General features: G+C 43.4%; 1 protein-coding gene across 1 annotated transcript in view; it reads right to left on the bottom strand.

The window, feature by feature from the left end:
- Positions 1–5,394, bottom strand: part of C8B (complement C8 beta chain) — a 36,021-nt gene extending 30,627 nt beyond the window's left edge. The window contains 1 exon segment of the mRNA XM_063105761.1: positions 5,303–5,394. Within this exon segment, the coding sequence (XP_062961831.1) occupies positions 5,303–5,394 (92 nt within the window).
- Between the last annotated feature and the right edge of the window lie 15,327 nt (positions 5,395–20,721).

Genomic DNA, 20,721 nt, shown 5'->3' on the forward strand with positions numbered 1-20,721 from the left:
TTGTCTTTGAGTTTTGCCAATTTGACTATAACATATCTTGGAGAAGACCTTTTGGGGTTGAATACGTTTGGAGATCGTTGAGCTTCCTGGATCTGAAGATCTGTGATTTTTCCTATACCTGGGAAGTTTTCTGCCACTATTTTGTTGAATATGTTTTCAATGCAATCTCCTTTTTCATCCCCTTGTGGAATACCCATGACTCGGATATTTTGAGCGCTTAAGGTTGTCTGACATATCTCTCAGATTTTCTTCAATGTCTTTGATTCTTTTTTCTTTCTTTTTGTCTGCTTGTGTTATTTCAAACAGCCCGTCTTCAAGTTCAGAGGTTCTCTCTTCAACTTCGACAAGCCTGCTGGTTATACTCTCCATTGTGTTTTTTATTTTGCTGAATAACTTCTTCAGTTCGGCAGTTCTGCTACATTTTTTTTCAGGACATTGATTTCCTTGTACATTTCCTCTTTCAGGTCTTGTATACTTTTCCTCGTTTCATCATGATGTCTAGCTGTGTTTTCTTGTATCTCATTCAGTTTCCTTAGAATTATCACTCGAAATTCCTTGTCAGTCATTTCAAGGGCTTCTTGTTCTATAGGATCTAGAGCTTGAGATTTATTAACTTTTGGTGGTGTACTTTCTTGATTTTTTGTATTTCTGGTATCTTTTTTTTGATGTTTATTCATTGTGGCAGGGGTTTTCACAGTCCACAGTTTTGACACTATTGACTAACTAAGATGTTGCTGTGGTTTCCAATTTGGTATGGCTAACTCCATGACTGCTCAGTTGGCCTCTAGTGCCTTGTGTGTGTGGTTGCCTCGGGTCTTGGGCCTCTCCGGGGAGCTACCTCTCTTGTCAGCTTGGACTCTGCCAGGCTGCTGGATCAGGGTGTGGTACCGCAGGGTGTGTGGTTTCTGCAGAGCTTCCACCTCCTGTGCAGGACTTCTCCCTGTTCCGTGCGCTCTGGCCCGGGCTGCTGGGATGCCCCGAGGCACCGCAGAGCATGTGGTCTCTGCAGAACTTCCTCTTCCCCTACAGGATGTCTCCCTGCTCTGTGCACGCTAGGCCAGGCTTGGGATGGAGTCGGGAGGTGGCAGTGAAGCCTACCTGCTGCTGGATCACGTGGCGGCGGTCCCCCCACAGGATGTGTGGACTCTACGGAGCTTCTGTCTCCCTTGCTGGACATCTCTGTGCTCCGTACACATTGGGCTGGGCTGCTGGATCGCGCGGCAGCAGTGTGGTCCCCGTGGAGTTCCCGCCTCCCCTGCCAGACTTCTCCCTTCTCCAAGCGCACTTGGCAGGGCTGGGGATGGAGCTGGGTGCCTACTGTGAAGCCTACCTGCTGGATCACACAGTGGCAGCCCCACAGGGTGTGTGGTTTCTGCCGAGTCTCCGCCTCCCTTGCCGGATGTCTCCCCACTCTGTGCTCACTGGGCTGGGCTGCTGGATCACGCAGTGGCGGCCCCACAAGGTGTGTGGTTTCTGTCGAGCCTCTGCCTCCCTTGCCGGAAGTCTCTCTGCTCTCCACCCCTGTAAATTTTTACTGAAACAAACCAGAGGGACATTTTGACCAACCGACTTGACTTCTGTCATTCAAAATCCTCTGTATGCCCTTAACTTAGAAAAATTAAACATGTCTAGATAAGTACAAAAAAATAAAATAATTAATACCCATAAACTCATACCCAGATTGACAGTTGTTAACATTTTGGCATACTCGCTTCACATCTTTTAAAAAAATAATAATAATAAAATTCCTGTAAATTTGACATCTGTATTTCACATCAGCCCCAGTTCCAATTCCCTCCCTTCCTCTTCAGAGGGAACTATTGTCATGAATTTGGTGTATAACCTTCCAGTCTCTTTTAAATATTTTGACACATATACACTATATATAGTATTGCTTCTGTGTGCTTACTCGTACTCTGCATATTATTCCACAAGTTGCTTTTGTCAATCAGCATTGCATTTCTGAGACCTATCCACATTGATTCATACAGAGATCTAGTTCATTTCTTTTATCTGGATGTCCCATCTTAGGATATGTGTTGCATTTAATTTATTCTCTTTCTTTTTGAGGGACATTTATATTTTCCCAATGTTTTGCAATTGCAAATGATGCTACAATAAACATCCTGGTACAAGTCCTTGAACATGTGCTCCCCTGCTTAAGGGCTGGCAGGAATGGAACGTGTTTCCTTGGGGTGCATGGATTGCTGTTGCTGGCATTGTGACATATTTCACTGCCTCCAGGTCTCCCACTCTTTCTAACAGGCGTCTCTGATCAAAATAAAGATGGATCCATCGAGTACAGCAGAATTAGGTCAGCAGTAAATTGCGAGCCATCAGCTTATATAAATGGGGTGTGTCAATATATTTTGGCTTTCCTTAGAAATGCCCTGACACAACAACTTTCTTGTCACACATAATTTGTTAGGCAGCTGCATCCCCTTTGCCAATTGCATCCTTTTTCTTTGCTGGAAGGGGCAGCTTCTGGGTGGCAGGTTTTCAATTTCTCTTCTCTCTGTCATTTGCTGTTGTAGACATGAAATTTAAAGCAACATCTCAAGGCAACAAATGTGTGGGCCAGAGTTAGAGAAAAGGCCTGGGAGTCCAGCAAGTCAGACACAAGACACAGGTGGGGAGAGGACACTGCATTAGTGAGAGACAGAAAGATGCAGAGAGAATACAGGAACTCTGGTACCACCTCCCCAAAACTAGACTTGAATCCATATTCTGCTATGTATTAAATGAGTAGCCTTGGGCCAGATACATTATCTCTCTGGACCTCAGTTTATTTTCCCTCTCTGTGAAGCTGTAATCAATAGCCCTTACCCCAAATAGTTGTGAGGATTAGAGCTAATGAGTCTAAGCGTCTGGCACAAAGTGACAATCCATAGACAACAGGTCCTAGGACAATATGAGGATGATTTCATCTGACTTGATTATATCAGTAAATAAATAAAAAAAAAACTTCTTAGCTAACATGAAGGAGGCTCAGCATTTTCTCTTCTAGAACTGAAGACTATCTTTCGACTTCATGTATGGAATTCAAATTCATGCCATGTTCAGGACTGCCCCTGGCAATACTGGGTAGAGGTCGGAGCACTAAACCTGGATCAGGTAAGGGCTGAGACTCACTAACCATGAGGGACTCTCTTCTCTTTGAGGATCAGTTTGTTCTTCTACCCAGAGAGAATAAGAGACAACACCCACCTCATGGCATTGCTGAGGATTGAACAGGGTTTCCTGGCCTGCACCCCACTCACCGAGTCGCCCCTCCACTCCCTACCTCTGAGGGAACTTCCTGATGCATAAATCTGATCGTGTTGTTCCTTAGCTTCAAATCCTTCCCTGGCTCCCCACTGCATAGAGGATGGGGTTCAAGCTCTTCAGTGGACCCTCTAGCATCCCCCAGCTCTGCCCACGTTCTGATCCTCACCTGCTCCTACTCTCCCTTGTCCATGACAGCACCCACCTGGGCCTGTGCTCGAGGCTGACCAAAGCACTGCTGAAGCTTCAGGAAAAAGCCAGGCTCCCTCACACTTTGTTAGTCTGTTCCTGTTGCTTATGACAAAATACTTGAAACTGATTACTTTGTAAGAAAACGACATTTATTGCTTACAGTTTTGGAGGCCAGGAAGTTCAAAGTCTAGGGAACACATCTGGTGAGAGTCTTCTTTGGTAGTGACGCAGGATATCACATTGCAAGAAAGGCAGGAGCAGAGAGAGAGACTCTCATGTGCTCTCCTTTTAAGTTCTCAGAGCCATGCCCTGAGCACCATCTTTAATCCATTCATTAGGACATGGTCCTCAGAATCGCATCACCTCTTTAAGGCCCCACCTTTCAATCACCATAATAGGATTTCCCACCCTCTTAACAGTCACAGTGAGGATCAAGCTTCTAATACATAAAACTTGGGAGGACACAATTCAATCCATATCACACTTCCCTGACTTTGCCTATATGGGTCCCTCTGCTTGGCACACCCTTCACCCCCTTAACCATTTGGCAAACACCTACTCACGTGTAAAGATTTAGCCCAAGCACCATCTCTTCTAGAAGCCTTTCCAGACCCCATGCCTGGTAGGGCTGGTCACTCTCTCCCTGATTTCCTGCTTGCCCCATGCCATCTCTTGCAGCAGTGCATATAGTATATGTTCATATGCTGGCATTCTCCATGAGAACATGAGCTCTTTGTGTCTTGTTCATCTCTGTATCCTTGGAGCCCAACAGGGGCTTTGCTCAGGGGTACAATGCTGAAGGTAGGGTTGCTATGGGTCCCTTAAGACAAGTTTCCTTAGGTCCTGAATGCTTCTCACAAGAAAGGGTACACACAAGGAAGGCCTTGGCAGTTTAGTTATTCTCTGGGCCAAGTTGAGATTCTTGCTAATCCTAATAGCTATTATTTATTAAGTGCCCAATGGGTGATCAGTACTCATAGTCATGGTCTCAGCAGTGGTGCCTGAGGGTAGTCAGCAGAGCTGAGACCAGAGGGTGTGTCCCATAGGTACTAGGTACTCCTCACATTAGTCAGAAGCTGTGCTCAGGCAGCATTTTTGGACTAAGTAAAAAGAATGGCATTAACAGTCCCCCTTCCCATCAGAGTGCTCACAAGGAGTCCTGGGATGCCTGAGCACTACAATCTGTCATGGTAGGGGCTTCTTATACTCCAGGAAGGTCCCCAAATGGCGAAGTCACTGGCACTTCTTTCACTAGAGCCCAAGTTTGAGCTTTTATTAAGATATTTTCTGTAGTTTATTTCACACCACATTATGAGGACTAAAATGATGAAATAATTAAATTAGCATTTAACTTCTGAGAATATCTGCAATGTGTGTGGGGGGGAGGGAGGGAGGGAGAGAAAGAGAGAAAGAGAGAGAGAGAGAGAGAGAGAGAGAACCGAAAGATTTTGGATTGATAAGCAGGAAGAGTGGGTCACTCTCATGTATAAAAATGATTCTCATGAATTGGCTCTTTTTTTCCCATACATAACAAACCTTTTTTTGCATAAAGAATCACACACACCAAGGCTTTGTTCAGAATACAGAACAAGTATCTTATTCTTCTCAGCATGCCAAAATACATTTAAACATGTCAGTTTCTTCTGGGAACTTTTGTTGAAGTCAGCCGCTTGGTTCTACAATAATTTAAAGAGAGTTGTTGATATCATTTTATCAGATACATGCAAATTGCTTCAAGAGATGTTCCTCATTCAATAGTCATGCAACAAAGAGACGGCTAGCATTATGTGGTTTTATATTCCCTGTCACATTATTGATCAGGGAATCATTTGTAACTGTCACTTACCTGGAGCCAGGCAAACCAAGACAACCCAGGGCAGCACAGAGAAGCAACAGCTCTGCCGGCACCTTCCAAGCCCATGTCCTGGATTTCTTCATTTTCTCAACGTGATAGGAGGTCTGGCTGAGGCTCCCAGATCCATGAAAAGCCTGCCCAGTGAGTGCTTCTGTCCACTTCTGTCCCCAACAGGCAAACAGCTCAGCGAAGTAAACAGAAAGCCACCAGTGACTGGAAACTCCTTAGACTCTGCACAGACAGAAAACGTACCCATGACTCTGGAAACCAATGAGAGTGATGGAAAACTCAGGGGTGACTTGGGTTTTATTCATGTATAAAGGACTTCTGGGGAAGCAGGTGAGAAGATAGGCTGTTAGTAAGGCAATAAGGACTGTGGGCTCTAGGTCCAGAATGCCCGGGTTCGAATACTTTCTCTGCCACTGAGTAGCTTTGGGACCATGGACAAGTTACTCTACTGCTGTGCCTCAGTTTACTCACCTGCAAAACGGTGAGGATAAGTTAACATAAGGAAAGTACTTAGAACAGGCCCATATCGACCAGCCAGACAGGTAAGCTATTATTACTAAGTAGAGAGTAGGATTTAGAGTCAGACAGTCAGACAGGCCATGATTTGAATTTCATTTTCATCTCTTTCTATCTATGTGATTTTTGAGCAAGTTGGCTAGAGGCTAAAAGACTCTACTACCTATCTACTTGAGTTCAAATTCTTTCTCTATGATTCACCAGCTGTGTGACCCAGGGCAAGTTGCTAACACCCTCTGAGCCTAAGTTACCTTATCTATAAAAAATAATAACAGTACCCACCTCACAGAGTTGTGACGATTAAATAAATCTAAATATTCAAGACGCTTTGAAAATTGCCTGGCACATTATACATACTTTCTCTATAAGTCAGCTGACATTTTTATTGACCATCTCTGATTGTGTTTCCTCATATATAAAATTAGGAGGACTATGCCTACCTATCGTTCAGAGTTGGGAGAGTCAGATGAGATACTAAATGTGAAAATGTTGCACGAATAGGCATTATAAAAATGATAACTCTAAGAGATAATTAACTAAGTATGTGTTTTTGTTGTTGTTATAATACTTATGTAGAATTTCATTGTATTCGGGGGAAAATAGATTCCTTCCCTGACCTTGTTGGGAAGGGAATTGTAGTATGATTGGCATAGACAGATTTCACATTCGTCTCTAATATTTGCTAGTGACCCTAAGGAGCCACAAGTGACGGTCACACCTGAAAGGAGTTCAGTAAACACCTTTGCCCTTCACCTATCACCTGTCCCACATTCAAGGTCAGAGGAGACCCACTGCCTGTCCTCTAGGGCTGCACACAGCTAAGGCAGGCATCACACATGTATGGCAAGTCATGGTGGTTTTACATGCGCCTGGAGGAATGTTTCCACCATCATCTTTTTATTGTTTGGGCAGTTCAGAGATTAGGCTGCTGTCCCTTGCTGTCAGACTGGCTTAATGAAAATATCACAGGAAAGCACTCTTGAAATGGCTTCATCCAAGCAAATGTCCACCTAGAAACCTCGAGAAATTCTTCCTAGATTGCCTGTGACCAGACATGGGATGAGTGTTTTCATGTGTTCAATTCCAGAGTGGAACAGATGTCAGCCCTGATTCCCTGGGGATGAGGAGCACAGGAGCGTGCTGTGGAGAAGGACCCTGCACACTCAAAGGCAATATGCAAATGACTGAGGCTGTCACAGGGACCTTCCAGAAAGCTATCCTTGACTCCCCAGAATCAACAAATTAAAGTCCAAACTGCACTGACCTGGTATTCACAAAGCCAATCTGCAACCCAAGAAGGGCTAAGCCAACATAACATGGTGGGTGACGGTCTTGTTGCTGTTGACATTGCAGGTGTGGGTGAGAAGGCACAGAGGGGAGGGGTGGCAGGCAACGCATGAGGGTGGGCTAGTAGAAAGAGCACAGACTGGATGTGATTTCCTTAAACGAGCCACACAGTTTCTCGAGGACTCCATTTGTCTTCTGGAAAATGGGGATAATCACTCATTAATACCCGCTTCATAAGGTTGTTTTGAGGTTTGAATGTACAAAACATTAAGCCCTTAGCCTCTTTCCTGGCACATGTGGGAGGACTCTTGAGTGCTAGCCTACTCCCCGTCCTGCCATGCCTGCCAGAGTAGCTGGGCTAGGGTTAGGAATGCAAGGAAGGAAGAGCAGCGAGGGGATGGATGGACAGTAGTCGCCTCACATTAACTGTGCCCAAAACACAGACACGAGCTCTGCTGCCAGACTATCCTGTGTGTATCCCATTTATTATTAGCCCAAGCACAAGGCACCATCTCACCATTATCCCAAAGGATGCAGTTGACCTGAACTTTGACACAATTGATTGTGGTAGTTAATCATTTGTAAACAAGCAGAAAACTGCATTTCAAGAAAGATCCAGGTCCTCTCTCATGTCTTCCTGCATTTAAGAGAAGCCAAATCCTTCTTTAAGGAGGAATCTCTCCTTCTGCCTCCTCAACCTGATGTTCAAATCTTACAGCAGTTACGTGAAAGTATCATGTGCTCTCTTACCTCCAGATTTTTGTGCATGCTGTTCCCTCTGCCCAGAATATGTGCCACTTGGCTAAACACAACCTGTTATTTAGGTTTTATACTAATACCACTTGCTCATGAAAGCCTTCCCAGTGGACTCACCTGGGGTTCATGGTTCCAGGTGCCTCTATGTCTCCTGGAAGTCCAACCTCCTGGTGCCCCCCGGTGGTTCCAGATGCTGCTCTCCTAAGGTCATGCTGGGAGAAGGGCAGCCTCTGGGTGCAGTGACAAATACTAGACATCTTTTTCACAGATAGTTCTCAGCAATTATGTTTTCCCATTTATCGTCTTGTTTGATACTGATAATAAGCCAAACTAAGGATCATCGTTACCTCTGAGATGGGATTCCATAGCTGGTTCCATAGCAGGTCAGTAGCAAATTTATGGCTAGATACAAGTTTTTTTTTGACTCTCAAACTCTGTTTTTTCTAGTTTCAAGGCTTTACCCCTGCCCTTAGGAAGTGCCAGCACTGATTTAGGTCTAGGTCACACCTCACCACTCCTCTGGTCTAACTGCTCCTAGTAAGGGCCATAGCTCTTGTCTCAGACTACAAGAGAGCTTTTTAAACTGATCGTATGTCTCTAGGCCTTTAAACTGCATGTAGGAATTCATAACTCTAGGTCTGTGGATCCACTAACAGTTTGTTGTCTTTCCAACCTTTGATAACTGATTTTCCAGCCTCCACCCAGTTCTATAGCAAAAGCCACATGTTTCAGGTTTTGGCTAGGGCAGCACTCTACTTCTAGTACCTATTTTTGTATTAGTTAGCTTTTGCTACATAACAAATAATCCCAAAATGTCATAGCTTCAGACAATAACTGTTTATCAGCTTACGATTTTTTGGGTCATCAAATAGGTCTAGGCTAAGCTGGATGAGTCTGCTGGGCTTGCCTGGGTTCAGTCAGTGGGTGGGTCAGCAGGGACCTGCTTGATCCAGAATGGTCCTATTCACCTGCTTGATGATTCTTTCTGCCTGTCAGTTGGTGCTGGCTGTTGGCTGAAGTGATGAGGAGACTGTGCCACATGTTTCCAAATAGACTAACTCAGGCTTGATCTCATGGTTGCAAAGAACAGCAGGAAAGGACAAGTCCCAATCCACAAGTGCTTTCCAGCCTCTGCTTGCATTATGTTTCTTAATGTCCCATTGGCCAAAGCAATGGATTCAAGGGATGGAGAAATAGTCTATATCCGTCGATGGGAGGAACATCAGAGTCACACTGCAGAGGGGTGTGTGTACAACGTTGGAAGGAATTTATGGACATTTTTTGATTTACCATAGACATGCCACTTTCATGCTGAAGAAGTTACGAGCCAGTGTGCCTTCTCCAATTCTCTCTTCTGTCCTGGTGATTTGAAAGCATGTGTGGAGATAACAGTGTCTCGTGGTAGAGGGAACATACACCCCTGAGTCACTGGGTAGAGGACAGCTCCTGCTAACCCACAAAAGGCTTTATGTGAGTGAGAATTAAGCTTTTGTTGTGCTACATCACTGAGATTTTATGGTTTATGTGTTACTGCAGCAATAGCCAACCTATCCTGACTAACATACTCTAATATACTCTCATGTTGCATACAAAATTTGGTGTGTGTGCAGGCGCATTTTTCTGGGGAAAAAGTCCATGGCTTTGCTCGGATTCTGAAAAGGACCTGAGATTAAAAAGAAGTAGAAACAAAAGAAAACAATACAAAAAAATTTTCTACAGAGATATAACTTTTCAACTCACAAAATTATCTGTCGTCCCTTTGAAGGAAGTGTAGTATAGTCTGAAGTGTTTGGGAAGTCAGAGAAACCTAGATTAGCATCTCATTTCTCCCATTTGTTAGTTTATATCCTGGAAAAATCCCTTAAGCTCTCTGAATGGTAGTTTCCTTTAGTTTAAAATGCAGGCTTGTTGAAATAATTCTTCAATTATCACTTATTGAGTGTTTACTAGATGCCAGGTACAATGCTAGGTGGCTGGGTATCCAGATGACTATGTGATAGATTTTCCCTGTGAGAGCTGACAGCCTAGGGACAGGGCAGGCACAGTAATGCATCATGGCAGTACAGCAACAGAGGTCTGCACAGTGTAGTTCAGGCCTCAGCCGTGCGTGCGTGTGTGTGTGTGTGTGTGTGTGTGTGTGTGTGATTGGGAAAGCTTTCTGGGAAGCAAGCTGAACTGTGAGGGTTAAAGAGCAGTTAGCAAATGATAGGGAGGGCATGTGGCATTACAGGAAGAGAAGTCAGCAGAATAAACATACAAAGGTGAAAAATCACACAGGGTTTATGGGGAGCCTAAGCCAGCCAGTGTTGCTGGAGTGCAGAGTTCAGCATGAGTAGTGGAAAGCAATGAAACTGCAGAGGGGGGTGGGAGCCCTAGCACATGGGGCAGTGCTAACGGTATAAATGGCATCCTAAGTGTGAAGGGGAGCTATTGAAGGGTGTTAGGAGGGGAAGAAAGGGGTTGCTTTCTTTGAGAGTGAGACTACTCTTGCTGCAGTGTAGGGAATGGGTTAGAGGGAGGCAAACTGGAGCAGAGAGACCTGTTAGGAGGCTGTTGTAACAGTCCACTGAGAGACGATGAAGCCTGCATCAGGGTGGTGGCAGGATGGAGAGCAGGGCATAATCATGATATCTGTCTTAACGCTGTTGAGAGAAGTACATAACATTCTAGTGTGAAAGGCTTTGTACACTATGCATCTCCGTGCAAAGGTGGATTATGACTGAGATTACGGTTCTCTGTGAGGAAGATGTATTAACTCCTTCTGGGCTGGGCTTGGCAGTGGTTCAGATCTGCACTGCTGTATACAGCACATGTTTTCTTCTTCATCACCCGCAGTCCTGTGGACTACAGCACAAGCTCCTCCACCTTCAGGTGGGCTGCTTGTCTTCCAGCTCACCTTTCCTGGATCCTGGAGGGCAGACTCTATCCCCCTCCTATTGTTCTAGAGTCTTAATCAATGTCCAAAAATCCCTGATCTCTGTGGTTTTCACTGTAGGTTTTTTCCTTGAGGCCTGGGGAACCTGACTTAAAAGAGCCCTAGCAGACTGCTGTGATAACTGCATCACCAAGGGTGGTTATGCACATTGGAATTCCTTATCCACAGCATAGGTATTATCACCACCGTGGTTCAAAATTGTTCCAGAAAGAAGTGTGGGTGGGCTGAGAGGGCAGTGAGATCATTGGAGGACATTCTGGGGAAAATAAGGCCCAACGGAGAAAAGGAAATGGCTCTATTCCCAACCAGGAAAATCAGACGGAACAAATAAATAAAAGGAAAGATCATGACAGCTAGCAAAATTAATGGAGTCTCATCCTCTGTGACAAAGAGAATAGCTGTCCATGGACCCCACATCCCCTTCCTCTGTACTACATTCCCCTGCTTCCCTTGTGATTACCCTTGGCCCTGAGACTAAAGTCTGGTTAATGGAATATAGGAAGAAATGATGCTTGCCGTTTTATGCCTGGCCCATACAAAACCTCCCATGTGCAATCCTACACCCTCTCTTTTCCCCATCTGCCAGCTAGACATGGATACCCAGGGTGACCTTGGAAGCTGGTGTTGAAGAGGGCAGAGCCTCTGACAGCCTGGGTTCCTGCATGACTGCATGGAGCAGAATCTTCCCCACTCTCTGCTGATTAGACTCTGCATGAATAAGAAGGAAACTTCTTTTGTGTTAAGCCACTGGAGATTTCAGTGTTTTTATGTTATAGTGTTAGCATTACCTAAACAAATGCATACTTCTTCCCGCAGTTCTCATTCACCACCTCACAGAATTGTTAAGCATTCACTGTCAATGATGGGTTAAAAACAGCCATTTAAGTAGATGATGTCTATGACACAGCTCTGGTGGTGGCAGAAACGCAGTTTCTATTTAGCAGAGGGGGCTCACTGTCTATTCAGGATTTTGTCAGTCCTTTGTGTAAATAGATAGGGGAATTTTGTGCCTTGTATTATGTCTGTCTCTGTATATAAAGGACATATATGCTTTTCTCTGTAGACATACACAGATTCCTTGTTTCTTCTATTGTGCATGGTCGATAAAGCATAGATAAATATTTCTCTCTGGCTGTAAGTATGCAGGGATAGATATAGGACACTGTGTGAAAGCTATATAGTTGAAGAAAAAATAGGAAATGTACAAGAACAGTTGATAAGCACTGTTAATAATGATGAGCAGTATAATAAACATGTAGACATAAGAGATGAACAGTGTGTTCCAAGGTGAGGGGTTGGCCGGAGTGCTGAGAAGATAGCTGACTTTGCCGCATTTGTCTCCATCATGTAGGATGAGCTTGCCAAATACAACTGGGAACAATGGAGAGCTAGCCTTTTAGGTACAATTTGACTTGGTGCTAGCGATTTAGGGAGTGGGCACATGGCTTGGCTCCTGATCATTGGCCAGGGTGCCAAGCAGAGAGGACTCTATGGCATATGTGAGGAGAAGGGGTCAAGAGAAGCCCTAGAAGAAGACAGGTGGGCCAGTGATGAGAATTATGCTGTCTGTGGAGCCCACCAACTAGGAAAAACTTTTAGATATTCCTGGAAATATGTGAAGCAGAAAATGAGTCATCTTCCTATTTTACTTTTTTATAGAAAATCAATTGCCTGTACTCATACAATTGTCATATCTAAAAACATAGGAAAAATGTGTTGCTCTTTGTTGAATATTAGTGTCTCCAGAATTCACATATGAATGGTTCCAGAAGCTGTCTATATATAATTACATGTTAAATACTGGGGGAACAGGACATCATAATCTCTATTAAAGACCTTTTGGTTCCCAAAAGTCTTTGGATGTTTTACTGACTTCATGATGCCCATTGACATCATTGGCATAGACAACAAACCATCTCAAGTTCAACAAAGAGCAACACATTTTCCCTAAATGTTTTTATATATGACAATTGTATAAGTACAGACAAGTGTTTTAAAAAAATAAGATTACTCATTTTCTATTTCACATATTTCCAGGAAATGTATGAGGAGGGAAAATGGGATTCCACCTGGCAATGTGCCATGAAAATAATTACCTGGATGACTTTAAACAACTGGATGGATTATACAGTTGCATTGATTTTTGTGGGTTAACTATGGCTAATGGTGAAATTTAAAGCCACCTTGTTGATCTGTTCATTCACTTACTATAGAATCAAGTTCAGACTCTTTAGCCTAGCAAATGGATGGCTTCTCAGTCTCTTTGCTTCAGCTACTCTGAACTTCACATCAATCTGAACTTTGCACCAATTCATTTAATCATTCAAAGAATTTTATTTTCAATATCCATTGCTCACCCTGTGCTACAGTGGACAATGCAGCAGTAAATATCACCCTTAGATCCCTGCCCTCATGGTGCTTCCAGTTTCACAGAGGAAATAAACTCAAGTAATTATTTACATCTATAATTATGACTTGGGTAACTATAAATAGAAAACCATATACTTTCCTGATTTCACTGGAGTGGTGGCTGGGGTGGGGAAGTCTGGGAAACTTCTCTGTGCACGTGAAGCCCAAAACCAAAAAGCAAAGTGGTTGAATATTCAGACTTTTGAATTATGATGTAATTACTGACTTTACACAGTGTCACACAGGGTTTCTGTTGTCTGGTATTGCCATAATAAACTATCCCACAGCTTGGTGGCTTAAAACATCAACTATGTTACTGTTACTCACTATTCTGCAGGTCAGTGATTCAGGATGGGCACAGAAGGAGTGGTCCTCACGCATAATGCCTGCTGGGGCTGGAACACCCAAGATGGTTTCTCCACTCACAGGTCTGCTGACTCAGCTCGGAAGCTGGGGGGTGGGGGCCGAGGGCTGGCTGGGACAGCTTGACTGGGGCTTCGGTTCTCCTTAGGGCCTCCACATCTCCAGGTGGCCATGCCACAAGGCCTCTCCACATGGTCTTTCCAATAGGGGAGCTGAAGTTCTTACATGGCAGCTCAGGACTCCCAAGAGCACAAAAACAGAAGCTGCTAGATCTTCTTAATGCTCTAGCCTGAACCTGGTGTACAGTTTCTTCCATTGCATTCAGCTGGTTAAAGCGAGTCACCAGGCCAGCTCAGACCCATTGTGGGAGGCAGTAGCACAATGCATGGTGGTGTGGCTCATTGGGAGCCATCTATAAAGACCAGTTACCACACACAGGAAGAAGCATTGCATAATGAGAGATTTTTTTTTCCAATATGAGTCTTAATCAGGAAGAGCCTCTCTCTCCCCAAGAGAGTCTGAAAGTACCTTCTTTCAGCCACTGCAGATAGAAAATATGGCTCACAGATGTAGGTGAGGCTTTTTGATTAGAGAGATAGGCATGCCACTGAACAACCAACCCACAGGGAAATGTCATTTCCAGTCTTACAAATGAAGCCAGCAATTCTCTATCAGGACTCAAGACTTAGAATTAATTTTGAGAGCCAACAGGTGTAAAAACCATGATTTTCTTTAAAGTGTTTTAAGACCTCAATACATGACAGTGATGTAATCAAGAGATGGGGCATGAGAAAAAAGAGCAGGGATACTCATAAGATGATCAACAGATCTTACAAGCAAACCAAAGCAAGGAGAACGTGGCCCTACCTGAACAGAGGCTATGCACTTAGCTAAGCGAGATATCAAATCTGACATCATAACCCCAGTCTAGCATTTTCATAGATTGTTGTATATATTTTGGCTTAACCATGTAGTATATGAAACACACAAAATTAGGCTAGGATGGCATATATATTAAGGGAGCAGACTATGTAGACAGAATGTCTGCTTGTAAAGCCTGTCTCTTCTACTTGCTTTATGTGATTGCCCTGTGTCAAGTTACTAAACTTTTCTGTTGAGGATTGTAAAATGCTCAGCATAGTGTCATACCTGTCAGGATTTCAATAATTATTATTAATACCATTACTAATGATGTTCTGGTGGTTACTTTTCAACTTATGCAGCCCTCTAGCTAGACAACTGGCTTGGATGGGCTTCTGTATCTATCCATTGATCTGAAAATTGTGGCAACCAAATGAGTGCTATAGTTTGAATGTCCCTACCAAAACTCATGTTGAAACTTAATTGCCAATACAATGGAATTGAAAAGTGGGGATTTTAAGAGGTGGTTAGGTCATAAGAGCTCTGCCCTCATGAAGAATTAATGCAATTATTGTGGGAGTGGGCTCCTGTTAAAGGATAAATTTGAATCCCATTTTCTCTATGTCTCCCATATGCTCACTTGCCTTTTTGCTTTCCGCCATGGGATAATGCAACAAAAAGGCCCTCATCAGATGGCCACATAGATGCAAGTGCCATGCTCTTCGACTTCTCAGCCTCCAGAACTGTGAGCCAAACTGCTATTGTTTTTAAATTACCCAGTCTGTGGTATTTTTTTTTTATAGCAGCAGAAAATGAACTAAAGCAGAAAATTGGTACCAAGAAGTGAAGTGTTGCTATAAAAAATACCTGGAAATGTAGAAAGAGCTTTGAAACTGAATAATGGGTTGAAGCTGGAAGAATTTGGAGAATTCCTGTATTGCAGTAAATAGAGCAATTCTAGTGAGGTCTCAGAAGTAGAGGAGAGCTGTAGGGAAAGTCTGAATCTTCTCAAAGGTTACTTAAGTGGTCATGATGTGAGTATTTACAGAAATATGGATGGTAAAGGCCATTCTGATGAAGTTTTAGTCAGAGATGAGAAACAATGTATTGCAAACTTGAGTAAAGGCCATTCTTGTTACAAAGAAGCAAAAACTTTGGCTGAATTATGTCTGTGTCCTAAAACTTTATGGAATGTAGAACTTAAGAGTAATGAACTAGGATATCTGGTGGAAGAAATATCTAAGCAGTGAAGCACCCAGGCTGCTGCATAGCTTCTTTTCACCACATACAGTGAGATGTAAGAGGAAAGAAATGACTTAAAGAAGAAATTTATAATTAAAGGGAGGCAGAAGGGAAAAATTTGGAAAATTCACAACATGGCCATGTAGAGAGTAAAAAAGCAAGTTCAGAAGAGAATACTAAGGGTGTGGCCAAGTGATTGTTTGCTACAGAGATTAACATGGATGAAAGGGAGCCAGGTGCTATTCATCAAGATAATGAGAGGAAGACCTGAAAGGCACTTCAGAGATTTTCAAGGCTGCCCCTCTCATCACAGGCCCAGAGCTCTGGGAGGGCAGAATGGTTTCTGGGGATAGACCTGTAGTGCCCTCCATGGGCTTGCTGCCCAGAGCTGTCTTAGGACTCTGTTCCCTGCATTTCAGCACAGTGCCCCTTGACTACTTCTACCATGTCTCAAGCAAGCCAAGGTGAAGCTCAACCCACCACTGCGGAGGGTGCAAGAAGTAAGCCTTGGCAATGTGCATGTGGTATTAAGTCTGTAAGCTATCAGAATACAAGAGCTGTGGGGACATGGCTACTACCTCCACCTAGATTTCAAAGCATGTTGTGGATAGCCTGAGGGCTCAGGCAGAAACCTATTGCAGGGGTGGAGTCACTGAAGAAAGCCAAGTGGAAATGTGGAGTTAGAACTGCCACAAAGAGACCCCACTAGGGCAATGCCTAATGGAGCTGTGTAAGTGGGGCCACCCCAGGTCCACAGAACTGTAGAGCTATCAGTGTGCAACTCCAACCTGAGAGAGCTGAAGCATGGGCTAAGCCTAGGAAAGAAATAGGGGTGGGGCTACTTGAGGCCTCAGAGGCTCAATCCCTGCCCCAGTGTGCCCAAAATTCAGGACATGGAGTCAAAGGAAATTATTCTCCAGCTTGAAGACTTAATGTTGTTTTCTCTGTTGGTTTTGGACTTACTTGGGATTAGTTACCCCTCTTTTCTTACCTGTTTCTCCCTTTTGGAATGAGAATGTCCTACTATTGTATTTTGGAAGTAAATAACTTGCTTTGATTTCATAGGCTCACAGCTGGAGAAAATTTACCTCAGGATGAATCATGACTTGAATTTCACCCATATTTGATTCAGATGAGACTCTGACTTTTGGACTTTTGAGTTGGTGCTGGAACAGGTTAAGAGATTGGAGGCTATTGGGACAGAATAAATGTATTTTGTATGTGAGAAGGACATTACTTTTGAGGGGGCCAGGGGCAAAATGTTATGGTTTGTTTGAATGTCCCCACCAAAACTCACATTGACTCCTAATTGCCAATGTAATGGTTTTGGAAGGTGAGGCCTCTCTCATTAAGGAATGCCATTATCACAGTAGTGGGTTAATTATCTCAGGAGTGGGCTACTGATAAAAGGGTAAGTTTGACCCGCATTTTCTGTCTGTCTTGCACATGCTTTGCTTGCCTTTCTACTTTTTGCCATGGGATCATGCAACAAGAAGACCCTAACCACATGTCCTAGCAGATGCAGGCACCATGTCCTTGGACTTCCCAACCTCCAGTACTGTGAGTCAAATAAACTTCAACTGTGTGCAAATTACTGCATGTATTCCTTTACAGCAGCAGAAAATGGACTAAGACAGTGGAAAAAAGCCAGAATAGAAACCTTCCTTACAGAAGGGAATATTAATATCTGTCTAGGTGCAGCCAGTATCCAAATTTGCAGCATTTGTAGAAGAGGAAAAGCCTGGCTTTGTAAGCTTGGTTACCTGCACATCACTGAGAAATAGCAGAGTCAAAGTCAAGGCTGAATCTGGGGCATCTAAATCATACTGACTGACTGACCCAAGTAATTTTTCTTTTTTATTGTTTGATATACAAACAAGATATTTTAGGAGTCATGTCAATATAAATATGACTTTGATTTTTATTCAAAATATTACTTTGCAAGTTTTTATTTCTCCTGAATGCATTAGTATATTAACTCTGGACCTATATTTGACAACCTGCATTTGTGAAGGTGTGCAAATGTTCTTCCTCAGAGGTTCTCTTTACCCTGGCAATTGACACCAGTGTCCCTATGTGAGCCTTTATGGGGGAATGCCCTGTCTCCTTGAGGGGTGATATGAAGTAGTGACTCAGTGCATGCCTCTGCAGCCCTGCTGCATGGTGCAAAAGTGGGCAACTGCACTTACTAGCTGTACTTATTTATTTCATTTGTCCTGTCTAGAAAAAGCCCAATCATACCCACCTCATAGGGCTCTTGTGAGAATTACATGTGTTGCTATACATATTTAGAACAATTCCTGACACATGATGAGTACATTATATAAGAATTAGCTATTATTATTATTATTTGGCTTCTACATCAAATATGGAAGTTTATCCCAATCTTTAGGTCACCCCTGTCTGGACCTCAACTCTGAATCCCAGTGACTTCCTTAAACTAGTGTGGAAAAAGGCAGAGAGGTGGCCTTTTCCAGACATAGGGTTCTACCTGATGCCTAGAACCTGGCTGTAGATTTGAGATTCTCCTGTGAGGTGGAACAGAGTGGGAGGAAAGTTCCTGGAGTTCACACTAGAGAATGGGGTTCAGGCCCCTTCCTGCCATAGCATTCCTCCTGCGTGTGTCACATCTCCTTTCTGAATCTTAGCTTCTCACCTGCAAAGTAAGTATAGCAATCCCTGTGGGAGGGACACCTGGGCATTTCAGATCTAGGCAGATTTGCTGAGGCAGGGCAAGCCTTGGCACCCAGGTGTTCAAGCCAGAGTCACTTCGATTCCCTTAAGAGACTGGAAAGTAGATGATAACCAGAGCCCAGTTACTAGAAATGGGCACAAAGATCAAGAGTCTGGCAGCCAAGCTGTCTTGTGTTTAAATGCTTGCAGAGTGAGTTGCCTGGGCCACTTATACCCCCCAAATCTCATTACCTGTGTCCTCAGAGGCTCGGAGAAGAACAGCCTGTGAGTGGGTTTGGAAGGGCAGTAAATGGTCCCCCACCCCTGAGGCTGTCCTGTCATTCCCATATAGCTCTATGATAATGGAGCTTCTTTCCAAACCCTCTAGAATTAACCCAGGCCTCTCCAGTCTGCTCCAGTGTCTGCTCTGATCCTCTGCTCCTTTTTGACTCCTTCCCCTGTTACTACCACCGTCAATGAGTTCAGCTACTAGGCTGTCACTCTGGTGGGTGGGAGGACTGCTCTATCCTATGTTCATGGCCCAATTGCAGCACTTGCTTCTGGATTGCAGATGTGTACTTTTGAGAGGCAGTGCCAAAGAGTGGATGGAGTGTGGACATTGTAAGAACAACCAACGGGCTGCGTTTAAATCTCAGTTCTGTCATTTGTTAGCTATGTGACTTTGGGAAAATTATCTTGCTTCTCTGACTTCCAGTTTCTGCACTACAAAGTACAGAGGATAGTTTTTGAATGGGGTTTATAAGGATTTGAGGTGATACATGTAAATTTCCTGCACAGTGCTTGACACATAGTAGGTGTTTAATATATGGAAACTGCTATTCCTGTTATAACTATTCCTATTATCATTTATAGTGCCCTATTCATGGGAAGAGGATCACACAGATGTAGAATCATGCAACCATGAAGGCTAATCAAAAGGTCGTTCTATCTCAGGGTACCCTAGAACCAGACTTCAATCTTACATTTAGCCAAATCTCACACTTTTGACCTAGAAGCTGACCAGAACACTCACCAGAACTCCACTCTTCTCTGAGATCTCCAAGCACCCCTTTCCAGATGGGTGGGGAAAATAAGCCCTCTGAGCAGAACTCACTGCTTTCAGTTTTCAGCCTTGGCTCCATCCCACAGGTGTCCACAAAGATAGTTGGCATCCTCTAAATACTTCATCATTTTCAACAACAGTGATAATGACCATCATAGCATAAGGATAATAACAGAAAGTTTAAAAAAGGGACCTTCTATTGACCACAAATAGGTGTAATCACCCACCTTCCATGGTGCTCCTCAGGCTATCATTTTTTCCAAGCTGCTCTGACCCAATTGCAGAAAGAGAAATTCTGTGGAACTTTAAGAGGATGAAAAGCGCCCTTTCCCTGGGCTCCCTCACAACTCCTAGTTCTTGGAATATGAGTCTCTGTGCACCAGGAGGGTGCTTGGGGCGAGGGAGGCAGCGGCCAAGCCTCAGGCACAGCCACCTTGCTGGGTTTCTTGTCGATACCTGTTGACATTTCCCTGAGTAATTGTTCCAGGCACCTCGGTATATTTCTTCATATCACTGGATAGATTATGGAGGCCCTATTGATTTTGTGGTTTCATGTGTGAAAGATCTAATCTTAATCCTTGGTTGTTCATTTTCCTTAACCTTTTAATAACATGATAGGCGGCAACCCATCAGAATGGAAATTGTTTCTGAGGCATGTTGTCATAAATATCTGCCACAGACTGTTTTATTTTATGGGAGCAGCCGTATTTTTTGAAATAATAATAATGATAAAATTTGTACAGCATATTACAGTTTACAAAGCACTTTCCCATATCAACTCATTTAATCCTGATGGCAATTTTGAGAGGTAGGAGTTATTTTATTTATTTTGATTTATTTATTGCTGAGTCTTTCCACAACATGAATTTTTACTGTTATCCGCTGTGTCACAGATGAAAAACCTGCATTGCCCAAGGTTACACAGCTCTTAAAAATAGTGTTTGGAGTCAGGGAGATCTACACTCAAATCCTGACACTGCCAGGTTATCGCTGTATAACCTTGGACATGGGAGCTAGACTCTCCACAGTTCATTTCTTTATTAACAAAATAGGGATGATATTACCTTTCCAAGATTTTGCAGGGATTAAAGATAATGTGGGTAGACCACCTGAACAGTACCTGACACCTAAGAGAGGATCGATGAAAGTTAAATATTATAATTAAAATAATAATAATATTGATTATTTGATAAAGGTAGGATTTGAGCCAAGGATTTTATGTCAAACCACAGTTCTTTGTTCTCTTTGCTGGAGAGACAGTAGAATTTGATCACTCTCTCTCTTCTTTCTTTCTTT

The sequence above is a fragment of the Cynocephalus volans genome, chromosome 8, assembly GCF_027409185.1.
Source record: "Cynocephalus volans isolate mCynVol1 chromosome 8, mCynVol1.pri, whole genome shotgun sequence".
NCBI classification, from domain to species: Eukaryota; Metazoa; Chordata; class Mammalia; order Dermoptera; family Cynocephalidae; genus Cynocephalus; species Cynocephalus volans.